Source organism: Oncorhynchus mykiss, chromosome 28 (assembly GCF_057628025.1).
Source record: "Oncorhynchus mykiss isolate SJ-2025 chromosome 28, ASM5762802v1, whole genome shotgun sequence".
Taxonomy (NCBI): Eukaryota; Metazoa; Chordata; class Actinopteri; order Salmoniformes; family Salmonidae; genus Oncorhynchus; species Oncorhynchus mykiss.
The window spans coordinates 19,491,952-19,508,344 of record NC_143049.1 but is presented as its reverse complement, the minus strand read 5'-3'; the positions used below and the strand labels follow the sequence as shown (position 1 = coordinate 19,508,344).

At 43.9% G+C, this 16,393-nt stretch overlaps 1 protein-coding gene across 8 annotated transcripts in view; it reads right to left on the bottom strand.

Annotated features, from left to right (window-relative positions):
* LOC110508668 (collagen alpha-1(XV) chain) overlaps nucleotides 1-16,393 on the bottom strand; it is a 50,615-nt gene that overhangs the window by 16,158 nt on the left and 18,064 nt on the right. For 2 of the 8 annotated variants that reach the window (XM_021589372.3, XM_090225563.1), the window contains exons 1-13: nucleotides 12,838-13,489; nucleotides 8,829-9,385; nucleotides 7,097-7,171; nucleotides 6,654-6,719; nucleotides 3,462-3,585; nucleotides 3,172-3,209; nucleotides 2,842-3,051; nucleotides 2,690-2,716; nucleotides 2,524-2,586; nucleotides 2,355-2,432; nucleotides 2,202-2,261; nucleotides 1,759-1,890; nucleotides 1,444-1,539 (exon numbers count right to left, since the gene is read on the bottom strand). In XM_021589372.3, the coding sequence (XP_021445047.3) occupies nucleotides 1,444-1,539; nucleotides 1,759-1,890; nucleotides 2,202-2,261; nucleotides 2,355-2,432; nucleotides 2,524-2,586; nucleotides 2,690-2,716; nucleotides 2,842-3,051; nucleotides 3,172-3,209; nucleotides 3,462-3,585; nucleotides 6,654-6,719; nucleotides 7,097-7,171; nucleotides 8,829-9,385; nucleotides 12,838-13,153 (1,842 nt within the window). In that variant the 5' untranslated portion in view covers nucleotides 13,154-13,489. Of the gene's footprint in view, nucleotides 1-1,443; nucleotides 1,540-1,758; nucleotides 1,891-2,201; nucleotides 2,262-2,354; nucleotides 2,433-2,523; nucleotides 2,587-2,689; nucleotides 2,717-2,841; nucleotides 3,052-3,171; nucleotides 3,210-3,461; nucleotides 3,586-6,653; nucleotides 6,720-7,096; nucleotides 7,172-8,828; nucleotides 9,386-12,837; nucleotides 13,490-16,393 lie in introns of those variants that run through there. The other 6 variants (XM_090225566.1, XM_090225567.1, XM_090225564.1 and 3 more) reach the window with 3 other exon arrangements.

The window sequence follows — 16,393 nt, the reverse complement described above, 5'->3', positions numbered from 1 at the left end:
AGCAAGCTCCATAAATGCAGTTAGTGAAAGCACGCAGGCAACTGACTTATATAAAAAGGCAGGTTCTCTCCAATGTACAGTAGCTTGACCATGTTTGATCTATGAAGCACATAGCTCAAGCTTAATGTCCATCAAGGCCGTTAAAGTCAAACCTGGGTTGTTTCCCGCTAAATGAGAGGATTGGGAATGAGCATAGACCCCATGATGGTTTCATAGATGGGTAAACAATTCAAAGCAGAGGCACATGTGCGCACACACACACACAGGAGTGGCGTACCGCAGTTTTGTGGGGCCTCCGCAAGGTCTGAGAACTTCCCTGTTAGAAGTTTTTTTTGGGGGGGGGGGGGGGTTCTACATATTTTGTCATGGGCAAAGAGAAACATTTTGCAGTTGTATAGCTAATCTCATGCTATTCTACACATTTTGTCATGTCATGAGTTTGAGAGAAAATGATGCTGTTTTAAAGCTAATTCCTTGCAATTCTACACATATTATTGCCATGGGGCAGAGAGAAAACATTTTAGTCTTATAGCTCATTTCATGATATTCTACACATTTTGCAATGAGGGTGAGATAATTTTGCATTTTTAAAGCTAATTTCTGTCTATTTTACACATTTTGCCATAAGGCTGAGAGAAAATGTTGCAGTTTTACAGCTAATTTCCTGTAATTCTAAACATTTTTGCCATGGCTTGTGATCTGTTCATATAGAGTACCAGTCAAAACTTTGGACACACCTACTCATTCAATGGTTTTTCTTTATTGTTACATGAGGACCTGTGGCGGTCCTCATGAGAGCCAGTTTCATCATAGCGCTTGATGGTTTTTGCGACTGCACTTGAAGAAACTTTCAAAGTTTCCGGTTTGACTGACCTTCATGTCTTAAAGTTTTGATGGACTGTTGTTTCTCTTTGCTTATTTTAGCTGTTCTTGCCATAATAAGGACTTGGTTTTTTACCAAATAGTGATATCTTCTGTATACCCCCTTACCTTGTCACAACACAACTGATTGGCTCAAACGCATTAAGGAGGAAAGAAATTCCACAAATTAACTTTTAACAATGCACACCTGTTAATTGAAATACATTCCAGGTGACTACCTGATGAAGCTGGTTGAGAGAATGCCAAGAGTGTGCAAGGTTTTTATCAAGGCAAAGGGTGGCTACTTTTAAGAATCTCAAATATAAAAACACTTTTTTGGTTACTGCATGGTTCCATATGTGGTTTTTCATAGTTTTGATGTCCCCCCCCCCACACAAAAGGCCCACAGAGCTAGTGGGGCCCCCAACCCTGCGTGGTATGCCAGTGACACACACACAAAGACACACACACACTCATCCCATGTACAGTAAGTTAAATGGCGCAGGCTGTTAGAAAACATGGTTGGAGAGAACAGTCTGCCTTTTCAAGCCTACTGGTTCAGTGAAGGAACCAGGGAAATACCTCGCCAGAACCAAGCCCAGAGCCGAACAACCCTGAGCCAAACTCAGAGCCAAACCCAGAGCCCAAGCCAGAACCACTAAACCAATCCTCATTCACCTGAAACAATAAAGGCCAGGGACAACCAGGTCAATAACAACAGAGAGTGGAGAGGAAACCACTGTCAACTACAATGCATACACATACAGAAGAGTATAAAATATAATTTATAATACAAAATAAGGGTGGGAACATCAATAACAGTTGAAAATGAGTGGTAACAGGTGGAAACATCAATAATGGATATTAGGGAGAACATGAGATAGACAGACAACTCACCGGAGGTCCAGGTTTCCCAACAAGGCCATATCTGCCAGGAGGACCTGGTTGTCCAGTGAACAGGCCTTCCGAGGCGTTGAAGGGGCTGGTGGGTCCTGGGGGGCCAGGTTGACCTGGAGGGCCAGGAGGACCCTAGGAGAAAATCATAAAATTATCACATCACTATAGTGGATTGGTCTCAACTGTACAGTAGGTGATCAGATGAAACAACACCACCTGTTGGATATGGGATGCCATAGCACATGTTTAACATTGAGAGATGAACACTTGTAGCCTCCTACTTCAAGCCTGAAGTGTAGCGAAACCTATAGTGATGAGATGATTTTTTTAAATGAAATCTTGCGAGATCAGGCTGGCAGTATGTGGCTAAAATACTCCTCCTAGAGATATTTTATTAGAGAAAAACATAACAGATAGCCTGACAGCAGAATGAACGTTCTTACTCTGATCAATTCTGTATTGTCAAGGTCTCCAAAACCAGAGCCGAGTGCATCCTCTCCATACTGCAATGCAACAGAAAACAGGCAGTTAAAGACAAATCCCCACTTGATCCCCAGTTCAACCCAATGTTTTCAGGATGTTACACTGCTACCCACTGGCACACTGTGTGATCTGAGGGGTCCGGGAGGTCCAGGGGGGCCTGGAGGCCCTGGTAGTCCTGCTCCTGGGTCCCCCTGCACAGAAGAGAACAAAGGGTACGACTAACGGCCTATCTCACACACATTGAATATACATTTTTCCTTCTAACATCTTTTATTACTGTACCTTGTCTCCTTTGACTCCAACCTCCCCTGCCAAACCTGGGAAACCTTGAGGTCCTCTCTGTCCCTGTGGGTATTGCCATAGATTCTGTCATTTCTTAAGACATACAGTATTTATGTATGACCATGACAGAACAGTACACATTTGACACAAGACCAGATTTACTCACTGGATCTCCATCTTCACCCTTGATTCCCTAAAAAAATGGAACACTCCTTTGATTTATCTTTTCAGTCTTGTCAAGTGAAGGTAATAGAAAACATAATCAAACATGTACTACGATCACAGAGTAATGGGAGATTATAATGACATAAAGCTCACCTGCTGTCCGTCCTTCCCTGGCACCCCAGGGGCCCCTGTTGGCCCTGAAGGCCCCAGAGGGCCCCTGGGTCCTGGCTGGCGGTGCCCAGACCTTCTACCCTCAGAGAGAGTGGGGGGGCCAGGGGGGCCAGGGGGGCCACGGGGACCAGCAGGACCTATAGGCCCAGGCTCTCCTCGCTCTCCTTTCAGTCTGTGGCTAAGAGGTCCACCCTGATGATCAGCACAAAGAGGAGAATGTTGTATAAGAAGATGTATTAAATACTGAATCATTAATTAAATGCTTAAGGGACATCAGGTTTTGAGGCACGTAACATCTGAGCTATTACTTACATCCCCTGACATCTCTGGTTCCTCTGTCTGGTGGGGTCCTGAGAGAGGAACAAGAGACACCAATAGGATTAACCAATGAGGCTTCAATAATGTTAACCAGGTAGGGATATATGATGTATTCAACCAACAATATCAACCAGTGAACGACAGATAAGATTGATCAATGCAAAGAGAAAATCCAATAACAGTTGACATAGTCACCGGGCGAGTTAAATCAAGAGCTCATCAGTTATTTCCCTGGACTGCCATAAGATGATAGGATAAGTGCATGGTGAACCTGCCTTCCGCACCTCTGAGATGCATCTCCTGATGGGCCTCCTCTGTGGGGGTCAGGTGTCCTGAGTACTCATCTAGCTCCACCTCCGGAGACTCTGTGGGCGGGGCTCGCACAGGCCCGCTCAGCATGTCCTCTGGCTGAAGGGAGAAAAACATTTACGAGGAAGAGAGAGAGATAAAGAGAATGCGAGAGAGAGAGAGGTAAGTAAATTTGTAAAACAATGTGCAACTTATTTTAAATATGCAGGAAACATCTAGCGATCTAAAACATTTGACGAGAATCAAATAAGAATAATAAGAACAGACAGCTTACATCATATATTTATTTGTAGTAATTGGGGTCAGATTGTGGGTTGTTTAAGGGCAGAGTGACATGACATTCTGGGACAAGTACAGTGTGTTACAAGGCTAGTGGTGGGAGGATGAAAGCGAATGTAGCATACACATAGCCATAATCTGGAGCACCCCCCGAATGGAAGAGAAACAGACACTGTATCTGTGTTTGCTTCCTATTGACAAGGATGTGGGGGTTGGCCACATTTTCCTTATAAACAACCGTTGCTACCAGTAGACATAACAGACACATCAAAGGCCAGTGCAAATACTTAATATGGGGGGAACATTAGTGTTAGGCCATAGACAAACACACTATCCAGGTTATACTTCCACACTCCCTTCCCACAGGGGGCAGCAGCAACCTTGTCCAAATGCTGAGCCTGGTTGATAAGCACACCAAGTGCTGCCAATTAAGGTGATCGTCAGTCAGTCTCCCACGGGGAAAGCCGTGAGGTTGCTGGGTTTGTTTGGTGGCCATGAGGTCTTTAGTTTGGTCTTTTTCCTTTTTGTACATATTTATGTTTCGCCACCATCTGAACAAATTATAATCCGCTTGGACTGGCCAACACGGAGCTGGCCCTGAACTCGGTAGGTTGCGGTCTCCTGGGCACATGCACTGCATGAAAAGCAGAGATTCTGGGTGAAATCAGATCTGCTATATTCCTGTGAAATTTGAGGTGCACGGTCGTGGGTGGGAATTTCCTATGCATTCTTGCACACTCCCATGCATCCCTAAACATTTGCGTGATACGGGAATTTCTGGGATAGTCAATTCCTGGACATTTTCAGACTGCATGTCAGGAAAATGTTCAACAGCTGTAGGTGTGTGACTCCCTTTTTTGTCATGTGGTGGAAGAGAAGCAAACTATGTCTGCATATTTATCCTGTTTTCAGGTTTGTAACATTTATAAACATGGTTTCTTTTAAAAAAATCTAGAGATTGTTATAAATTGAGTTGTCTGTTCATTTTGATGTATAATTTAAGTGTTTTTGACTGAGCTACAGTAGCTACTTTTCCGAGTCTATATAACCAGCTTATCAGGCTCCATTTCAGTGTGCTTCATTCTATACCAAGAGGACTCAGTTATGTCCAGGAGTGATAAGTATATATTTAGTCTATCTGTTGTGGTCTAGTACTGTCTTTTTGCTAGCCACGGCCATCTATTTTAAGTGCTGCCTGTCTTCCCAGTAGCCTATTTGGTGTGTGAACTACTGACTGCTCATAATTTGCAAATAGTTGTTGACACATCAATCAGGATCAAGGGGCAGGGCGATTTTGTTTTGGTAATCAGTGGCTGTATTGGAGGGGGGAGTGGTTTCACCTCTCCTAGGCAATCAGCAATTAGTAAAGGGAGGTGTGCTCCCCACCTCTGCTAGGCAATTAGTGTTAAGAGGATGGCTCCACAACACTCTCATTTTAGAATCTTACCTAATTATTTACAGATCTAATTGTTTTTTTGATAGCTTTGTCCACAACGTGTTTTCTATACCTGTTCACACCTCTCCCTGTAGGCTTTGCAGATGCTCCCCACCCCTTGTCTGCAACCCTTCTAAAGTACTGTACAACCCATGTGGAATTCTGGGTCTTTGGCAGTGTTTGGATCTGCGGTCAAAAAGGCGAGTTCATCTCAGCTTAGGCTGCCCTTCAGTCCCTTGACTTTTTGGCCCTGAAGGAGACATGGATCACTCCAGAGAGAGCAGCTGGAGTAGCAGTGTTTTCTTCATCTGCCTGTTTTCTCTCATAGTCCGAGAGCATCTGGTCTTCTACCCTCAACACTATAGCCCTACAGTAACCAATGTATGCTCGCCCTGGGCGACGCTGGATGACTCTCAGTACGGTATCTGATTTATTTTGTTTGTTTCCTTGAATTTTGAATAGCCTCGTTCATATTTCCTTAATCTGGTGCTTACCTGTTTACACAAATGTAAGCACCACAATTGTAATGCAAAGATGAATGAAAGTAAAATAAATATAAAGATCAAGCAGAGTACTGGCAAGATTCCTCCACGGTGGTTGCTTTAGTTTCAGGCCCTGCTTAGCCTAAATGCAGAGACTATTCTTCTCTCTGCTGAAATAAATGATCGTCCTTCAAGATGTGATTTAAGTGGATTTGTGTTTTATTCAAGGAACTGCGATGTAGGGAACACCTTGATAGTGGGAAACCCTGAGGTGTGGTGATAATACATTCACTAATTCAATAAGTGTGTTTCTAATATTCCAGTGACATACAGCCACTACTGGTTAGCATTCATTGCGGCGAATAAGCACAGCCTTAAACAAGTACACGGTTATTTACTGATACTTATGGGTGAGACTTGGGTGGAGATGTATTGCAACTGGTGTTAAACGTGCATTGGAATTTCAAGATGTGTGTGTGTGTGGCCGTTTTTTAGGGGATTTACTGAACCGTTTCCAGATATATGCACGCCCTCACACAAGGGGTCCGTTATCGGCGATATACTGGATGTGTGCAGGCCCGTAAACGTGCCTTTCCATGCAGTGATGTGCATTCAACACAGTCCTCAAATGCTGATTTCTCAAATAAATGCACACATTCATTCAGGTTACAGACATGTAACAAGGCTTAGGACTCCTAGACTTAGCGAGTGCAACAATGCTAGTAACTGGGGAGAGAGGAACTGAATCCCTCTACTGAAATATATGCCCCAAGTGTTCACTATTAGGTACTTGTGTTTTGTACCAGTACAAATTGAAACTGATAAAACAGACAGATGCTCCACTGCACGTCAAAGTGTTGCTCAGTCAGCGACGTTCCTTGTCCAAGCCAATCTTAGTTGAGCGGGTGGATGTTCTTTCTCTCACCTCTGCTCAACCAGTGTCCGTTGACAGCCTCTCACCCCATGCTCACCCTTGTTGTTTCCTTTCTTCGTTTCATGTCATTCATCGTTTCGGCCCCACTCCCATCCCCAGAAGCCTGGAATACAGAAGACATCACCACCCATCTAAACACGATATTGACACCAGTGACCTAGAAGTAGAACTTCCCTAACTAACCACTAGAGAGAACTCTTAATTTAGGCGAAGAAAGGCAAGAGTAGTGGCAGCTATGGATGTGCGTGAGAGCCAGTTAAAGTGAAAATCAACCAGTATTCCCTATTTTGAACACCAGGTGGAGCCATCTTTATGCAAAGTTAAGCCATGGATAAAAGTCCTGCCAGCCAAACGCTCAACACGTTAGTCAATCATTTGTGCTGGTGAGGCCTCTAGAATATCAGGAGCTCAAGGCTATGGATGCATACATATCAATAGAACTGAATGTGTATTGTCAGGCTGTGGTGTGTAAACACTCACGTAGGGATCATCTTCCTCACACTGCTCCTCTGCAGCCCTGGGGTCTGATTTGATCACCAGCTGCTGGATAGAGCCCTGTACAGAAGGAGAGAAAGATATATGTAATGTATGATAAGGAGTTATTGTGCTGATATAGCTAACTTAGAGAGAGATTGTGGGATGTAAAATACTGGCCCCACAGTCAGTCAGTATGGAACACAGCAACCTACGACATATACTGCTGTAAAATCATAAGACACAATATTGCATAGAGAGACAAAGACCGCCTGAACACAAGACCAAAGAGAGAGAGTGAAATGAATCAAGGCTGCATCAGAACAAAACTCGTAGCTTTATTGTCCTGGCTGGTTTTGATGGGCCAGAGCTATCTCTTCACACAGTGTTGCCCAGCATGACAGACCACAGTGTTCTTTTGGCTCTGTGGGACCCCCTTATTCTACCGCCTTCTCTACCCCCTCCTCTCCCTCTCTCTCCCCTCTCACCCCTCCCTGGCCCTTCTGCACTGACTGACTGTGGTTTACCCCTCTTGGCCCTCTCAGGCCCCTCGCCAGTCCAGCACCAAATTGCCTCACAACAACAAAAGGTAAAGCTGCCCACTTTGCTGCTGTCACCATGGAAACCACTTTCCCAAACACACACCAGAACTCTCAAGGCACAGCAGCATACTAATAAAACACGTTGCTGGATGGTTCATTTAGGGGCATGGAGAAAGTCCCATTCACTTCATCATCAAGTTATTAGTCATATCATGTACAGGGTACAAACGGTATACACCGTCCAAAAAGAAATGCTCACTTGCAGGTTCCTTTTCAACAATGCAACAACAAGAAATAATAAAAGAGAAGAATACGAACAAAGTAAATAGCTCAGTGTTTGACCTAATAGAAGCGGGCTATAGGGGAAGTTTTGCTCTGACACCCAGCAATATTATTAATAGGAATATTTTCATTGGTTATATTGAACCAGCTGAATAGTTCTCTCTTCCTAGATAATATAACATATTTCAATGGTCTCACTCTAACTACACTAGATGACAGTCAATGTTTGATAGCTGGGAGATATTGTTTTGACTAGACCAGACACGACTATCACCCCCTTAATTCCTCTTTCTCTTCTCAGAGAAGCAAAAAACTGGAACAGACATCACAGGACACATCAATGTGAGGAGCAGAGCTGACCACGGGTCTGTTTATTAAACAAAGTTGATCTCTCCCTTCCTCTCTGAGAAACTGCCAGGACCTCCCATCAGGACACAGACTATCAATGGCTGTCAAATTTCAGGATGTTTGGACCGGAGTTATACAACCTTATATGAGCTGATTCTGAGAAACTGTGATCAAGTGACTATAATCCATGACTGAGCACATTCATACATGAATCACTGTATATGATACAGCTAAACATTCTTGTTGAAATCCGATATTGTATGCTAGACAAGTGGTTCACAGCGAATGGGAAGATGTCCCAGCTGTGGAGCTTTTAGTGCAGCAGTTAAGACTAATTCAACACAGATGACCATTGAGTCTTTTACCATGTTAATTGAGTAATCATGAGTAATGTTCACGCTAACACAGACTGGGCAAACAGAGTAGGACTCACAATCCACACAGTGCAAGTCATTTGTGCAAAGAATTGAACACAGACAGAGAGAGAGAGCCCAACCCACCCAAACCCAGCACACAAACTCAGTGACATGGTACTGTAAAATGATCAGAAGCAACCACCGACTTACCACAAACCTCTCCAGGCCAGTCCCTCCAGCGTTGCCCACAAAGATGCCTGAGCTGGGCTCAAAGCTGAGCTGGCGGCTGCTCCTGTGGAAGGTCTCTGCTTGGAAGTCATCACAGTTCATATAGAGGCACACTTCCTGGTCCTGCACTGACAGAGTGAATATTGTCCACTTTTTGGTCATATCAGGCACCTTGAAAGACACCACCTGCTGGCTGTGTGAGGACTCCTGGCCCCCCTCGGTGTAGTACAGCTGAATCCTCTGAGTCTGATCCTCCACGGCTGTCAGCGCCAGCCCCAGCTGCACCACCCTCTGCTGGGCATCAGTGATGGCGAACAGCACCCCTCCCTGGTTGCTGCTGGGCCTGATGGTGACGATGATGGCAAAGTCCCTGAAGAAAGGGTCGGGCATGAAGGTCTTGGTGAGGCGTCCGATGTTGGCGCCGGGACCGAAGTTGTAGGCCGGCCGGAAGCCCTCATAGCCGGTGATATACGAGACAGAGGGAGGGAGCGGCACTCCGATCAACTCAGTCAGGTCTAGGTGGCCTGTAGAGCCAAGCTCTGTAAGCAGGAGGAAACGCAACAGAATCTTGAAATCAAAACACAATGAACAGAATCACGTGTATGAGCCTAAAGCTGTATAGAAAACTCTGTGGCAGTTAGCCTAGCAGTTAAGAGCATTGGGACAGTAACCGAATGGTCGCTGGTTCGTGTTGTGCCAGTGACCGAAAGGTCTCTGGTTCAAGTCCCCGAGCCGACTGAAAAATCTGTTGATGGGTCGTTGAGCAAGGCACTTAACACTAATTTCTCCTGTAAGTCACTCAGGATAAGAGCGTCTGCTAAATGACTAACATGTAAATATAATAGATGGCTCAGTATTACTATAGATATCAGTACCATTTCCATTATCAGCATAACTCAAAATCACAATAACATCCAATGCTCTCATCAAGATGTGTCACCATACTGTACGTCATCAGGTTACGTAACTTCACCACTGCAGTCAGAACCTCAGTCACTGGAACCTTTATGGAACTCCTCCTCCAGTGTCAATTAGCAGACAATATCATACATGTATGTATGTGCTGTCACCTGACCGTGATCAGTCCCTGGGCATCATCACAATCACTATTGCATGGTTGTATGCACTGAACACAAAGGTAGGCTTTTCCAGACACAGATTGAGCCTAGTCCTGGGCTAAAAAGCACTTCCAATGGAAATTCTAAATTGAACATGTTTTTTACACCTCGATCATGTGTAGTACAGACTATAGAATGTTGTAGGATGCCATAGTAAATACTACAGTAATGTCTGCAAAAACACTACAGTCCACAAAAACACAACTTTTTAAACTATAGTAAATACTACAGTATTTAATTTGCATTCCCCTCTCCCATATCACAATTTGTGCCACCCAGAAGTGAGAAACCTACATACCAAGTATGTACCATATATTGTGCTCCCTACCTACTTACAGGTCATGGCAATGTGCTCTTTTAGTATTTCTCCTGTAGGTTTCGTGAAGGAGAAAGCCTCCACTTCTATGTCAAAGATAATAAAATACTACAGAAAATACTACATTCTGCAAAAACACTACAGTAAATACTACAGAATACTTCAATCCACAAAATCACTAATAACAATAGTAATTACTATACCCTGCCCATTCCACTCCCTCATTACACAATTTGAGCCACCCATCAGTGAGAAACCTATATGCCAAGTATAGACCATATTATAATAATATATATTATATTGTGTTCCCTACAGGTTATAGAAAAGAGCCGAAGTGCTGAACCATCTGTTCAGATCCCAGTTCTACCTACCTACTTACCTACCTAGGTTATGGCAAATGTGCTCTTTCAGTATTTCTCCAGTGGGTGTCCTGAAGGAGAAAGCCTCCACTTCTATGTGATTTTAAAACAAAAACACTACAGTATAGTACAGTCTGAAGAAATACTACAGTATACTTCAAACTATATACTGTAGTTTTCTTTTACTGCAGTATTTTAACTGTAGTTAACTGTAAACACTACAGTATACTACAGTAAATACTACAGAATAAACTGTAGTGTTTTTGCAAACTTTAGTCTGCAAAAACACTAAATTCTGCAAAAACCCTACACTGACTACTATACTAATTTTTTATGTGGGTAGTACAGGCCTAGGCTTAACCTGTGTCCCGGAAACCATACCAAAGAGTGCAAGCACAGTATAGGAATAATATCTCATTCTACCATAACCGATGTGGCCAGGGTCTCCCAAATCCATCTATCCTCATCACTGAGCCTAACGACCCCTTAAAGAGTCAAAAGTTCACCTATGGCTCATTGCACTCATTCCCCCCCCCCCCCTGTCCAGACCATAATGCTCCCCAACATAACCTTCAGACACTTGCCGTAAAGCCTTCAATTGGGGTTGAGGGGCCTATCATCGTGGCGTATAGAGAGAGGGCTTAGCAGAGAAAGATACCGGTAGATCACATTCTCTCCATTCTCCCCCACATGCTGTTCATCTCCCTTGGCGAACACTATGACCCCAACATTCCACCGTGGTAACCTCTTGGCCATTGGTTTCACCTCAGTCTGGTCAAGTATTAACCCTCATCTACACATCAGTGGGCCTCTCTGCCCACAGACTAGACATGGTCTCTGATTGGGTCTGTAATTCCTGGGAAAAGACACACCAATTAGGGAGGAGGGTGATAGTGTTTGAACATCCTCCGCTCGGAACAAATGCCTCCCACAACATGCAGCCTCACACAAACACTGACTGAGTCACACAACCCGGACTGCCACAACCAAGCCAATCTATTAGTGGGATCAGAGAAAGATCGATCAGAAGTTCAAGTAAAATAGTTTGGTAGGAATATATCCAAACATACATCTGACGTCCTCAAAGAGGACCCTGCCTGTTTTAGCATATCGACACAGTAACGTACGGGTGAATGGTGTGAACTGTCTAAAGTTCTGTAAATAGGTTGTCATACTGAGTGGATGTCTGGGAGAGTGAGTTACTGTTTATGGCCGGCTATAATCAAAGCTGGATCGACAGACCGACATCCTCCTTGGACAGGCACATTGTGGAGAGAAGCTGTCAGAGTGTAACACCTACAGTACAGTTCAGACAGAGGAATAGACAGGAGAGCCCTCATGAAACTTATGGTTTACTACAGTAAGTTAACAACACATTTCATTCTGAGAGAGCTTGCAGAATGTGGACACAACTTTGTTCTCTTTGTCCAGTGACTTTCTTGGAGTCTATGTACTGAAATTTTCTAGTCAGGCAACACTATAACCGGTGCACCATCCATTTCAATTCTGAAAAATTTGTATCGCTCCTCTCATCTCCAGCCTCTTGATATCAGTCCTCCCTCCCCTCCCCCATTCCCCACTCTCTCTCACCCCACAACCCAGCCCAGCCAGGCTCTGAAACAATTCTCACACTCCTCAGACCCTCATTTCCTCAGGTTCCATGAAGGCTCCTGGCCCTAATCCTATTATTTTAATATCATGTGATATGGATTTAATTTGGAAACCAAGGAGCTAGCAGGAAACCTGCTCCCCTCAACAGTGCACAGCCTCAATTAGACAAGTTAAAAATGCTTAGCCACGCTCAGTAATCTTGAGCAGGCTGTGAGGGAACACACTTCCGAATCCCTGTCATGATCCCACTACAAGTATCAGCTTGAGACTACTTTAACAAAAATAATGGACCACCATGAGTCTACAGCTCCACAGCTGCCACATTGTCAGGGACTTTAGATTCTTTCAGGGGAAGTTTTTAGAGCATTATGCGAAGTCAATGACTGAGAACTCACAGAGCATTGGTTCTATTTCATTGAACGTGAAAGCCAAGTGTAGAAACCAGTAGCAGAAGTGTTTGTTATTTAAACACAACAAAAGACTACTTTTTTGGACAGAATCCCAAACGGAAATGAAACTGAAAAAACTACTTCACCCAGCAACACTCCAAGTGTTCCTCGACTCCTGCACAGCACAGAATAACTCACCACGACTCTTCCACATTTTCAGAGGTATTTTCTTAGCCTTGGGCTTGATCTCTGTTGTTCCAGCACCTGCGGGCTCATGTGTGCTCTGTAGAGGTGTACTCTGAACAGGTGCAGTAGTGTACACCTCTGTCTGGGTCCCCACCTGGCCCACCTCTGTCCTTTCCATTGTCCAAAATACCTTGGTGGTGGTGAGGACCTCGGTGGTGGGGGGCTGTGTGGTCATCTCCTGTGCATTCCCCCAGAGCACACTCCACCATTGGCCATGAACAGGAGCCATGAGCAGCAGCAGCAGACTGCACAGACGCAGGACAGCCATCCTGTCTTGATGCTCCAACTACCAACTAAAAACTTAAGATGTATGTTCTCCAGTATGTTCACAGATCAGCTCTCATGCTCCACTCTTTTCCCTGCTTCTATCTGCTCTCTCTCTCTCGCTCTTCCCTGCTTCTATCTGCTCTCTCTCTCTCACCTGCTTCTAACTGTGCGCTCTCTCTCTCTCTGTTCTGCTCTGCTCTGTGATTAGCGGTAACCCCTGCTCCAGACCCCCTCAGCACCACGCAGACTTAGGTATTTCACAGGCAGCACAGCAAGAGCAGCAGCTCTACACCACGTCTGGCTCACTTCACTCTGGTTCCCATCACAGTGGGTGGGTGTGTTAAGAGGATGTAAGTGCCAGCTGTAAGCCACAGCCCCCTTCAGTAATGCCATCCCCGTCTGTATCCCATTATCATCAACCCTAGTACAGCTTACATGTAGGAGCTGGCCATCAACAGTCGTTGCTTACTAAACAAACAGTTGTCAGTAAAAAAAATATATAAAAAACATAGGGGCACCGTGACATTAACTCTGGTGTTTTTGATCCTGTAGTATGTTCTCCATTTTCTTTTTAAAAAGTAAGCCAACATGTTTTCAGCACCTTTATTTCCATGACTGATCAAAATGATTTTTTATTATGGCTCGCTTATGTGTTTCTGCAGCAGACCTAAAGTGAGCAACATGTTTGGAGCATCAAATAGCAATATCATCGCAGTATCGAATCACAATACATATAGAATCGTGAGAATCGCAATATATATCGTATCGGGACCTAAGTGTTGTGATAATATCGTAATATCGTATCGTGAGGTCCCTGGCAATTCCCAGCCCTGAAGGACATGGTGAGCACTGCACACATGTTCCATTCCCCTGGGACAAGAGTTAGGACTACAAGACCTCAGAAGAATGCTGTAAAAAATGGGCACCACAAAGGAACACAATGAAATGATACACTAACGACTTGTACATTTGACATATTACCTAACCTTAGTCAGTTGCATTCATGTCCATGAAAAAGCTGAATAGAACTATAGGTGTAACAATACAGGAAGTTGGGGTGCTGAGGGTGCTGCAGCATCCCCTTGAAAAATGGAATGCGTTGAATCGCGTGGCCTTATTGTCGCTTTCTTTTGCAAAATTACTAAGAATTAACAAACGTGTTTTCTAAAATTGTCAATTGCAAACATCATATTAAGGTGTTGGAATGTGCAGATCCATTTCACTCCAGCAGATAGCTTAATCTGTCTGTCCGCAATTCACCATGGCAACATGGCGGTTCTCAACACCACACAACACAAAGAGCTGGCTGCTACTTTCAGAGAGATCGTTCATGAGGAGATTACCTCTGACCTCGACTTGAAATTAAAATCGGTAAATGAACCACTCACTTCTAAATTGAATGCCTTTTCAACTAAAGTGGAAAGTCTGGAGAAGGCGGCCAATGTGACAGAGGTGTGAATCCATGACCTGGAAACAGAGCGAGCTAAGCTAGAAGGGGAAACCAATCTCCTAAAGAGAAAATGGAATCACTTGAAAATGATTCCGGTAAAGTCAATGTACGGGTTATAGGACTTGAAACTGGAGTGGATGCGGGCAACCCAACTTCCTTCATGATCAATCTTCTCTCTGAACTGTTTGGGCAGAAGAAGCGAATAAAGCGAATAAAACAGGTTTAGACTTTTCCGTGAAATGCTTACTTACAAGCCCATAACCAACAGTGCAGTTCAAGAAGAGTTAAGAAAATATTTACCAAATAAACTAAATAAAAAAATTATTAAAAAATAACACAAGAAAATAACAATAATGAGACTATATACAGGGGGATACCGGTACGGAGTAAATGTGCGAGGGTACAGGTTAGTCAAGGTAATTTGTACATGTAAGTGGGGTGGGGGGGTGTCAATGTAAATATTCCGGTGGCCATTTAATTAATTGTTCAGCAGTCTTATGGCTTGGGGGTAGAAGCTGTTAAGGAGTCTTTTGGTCCTATACTTAGTGCTCAGGTACTGCTTGCCGTGTGATAGTAGAGAGAGCAGTCTATGACTTGGGTGACTGGAGTCTCTGACAATTTTTTGGGCTTTCCTCAGTCTCTTGAGGGGGAAAAGGTATTGTTGTGTCATCTTTGTGTTGTTGGAGCATGATAGTTCATTGTTGATGTGGACACCAAGGAACTTGAAACTCTCGACCTGCTACACTACAGCCCTGCCGATGTCAATGGGGGCCTGTTCGGCCAGCCTTTTCCTGTAGTTCTCGATCAGCTCCTTCGTCTTGCTCACATTGAGGGAGAGGTTGTTGTCCTGGCCTCCTTCCTATAGGCCGTCTCATCGTTGTTGGTAATCAGGCATACCACCACTTTTGAGTCATCGGCAAACTTAAAGATGGTGTTGAAGTCCTGCCTGGCCGTGCAGTCTTGGTATTGAATTATCACATAGGTGTTCCTTTTGTCCAGTTGGAAAAGGGCAGTGTGGAGTGCAATAGAGATTGCACCATCTGTGGATCTGTTAGGGCGGTATGCAAATTGGAGTGAGTCTAAGGTTTCTGGGATAATGGTGCACTTCATGGCTGCAGATGTGAGTGCTATGGGTCGGTAGTCATTTAGGCAGGTTACCTTAGTGTTCTTTGGCACAGGGACTATGGTGGTCTGCTTAAAACATGTGGGTATTATTTTATTACTTTTTTTCTTAGGACAGGCTATTGAATTTATCTCCCAGGGAGGCCATAATGAAATATTGTGAAGATTTTGATTATAGACTTCATTTATTGCACATACCATCTTCTTCTTATTATTTTTTTTTTACATAGCATGGATCACTTAAATGCTTAATAAAAATGAAGGGGGGGGGGGGCGCTTTCTAAAATAATTAAGAACTCCTCTTCTCTCAGCAGGAGAAGCCACCTCACTGGGAGCTCAAATCTCTCTCAATGAACTCAAAAGGGCATTGGATAGCATGAATAAAGGGATGATATTCCTCCTGAGGTCTATTTAAAATGTTGGAATCAATTAGGTCCACTATTGCTCGAAATTATTAACACAGTCGTTCACAAAGGTTCATTTGGGAGAGATGTGAATACAGTACTAATGTAACTTTCATTTTAAAAAAGGTAAGGATGACAACCATCTGACTATCGACCCCATCTTTGATAAACACAGATATGAAACTGTTTTCCTAAATGTTGTTGTCCCGTCTCGAGACTTACCCAAATTGATCCACACAGACCAAAGCGGGTTTGTTTAAAAAAA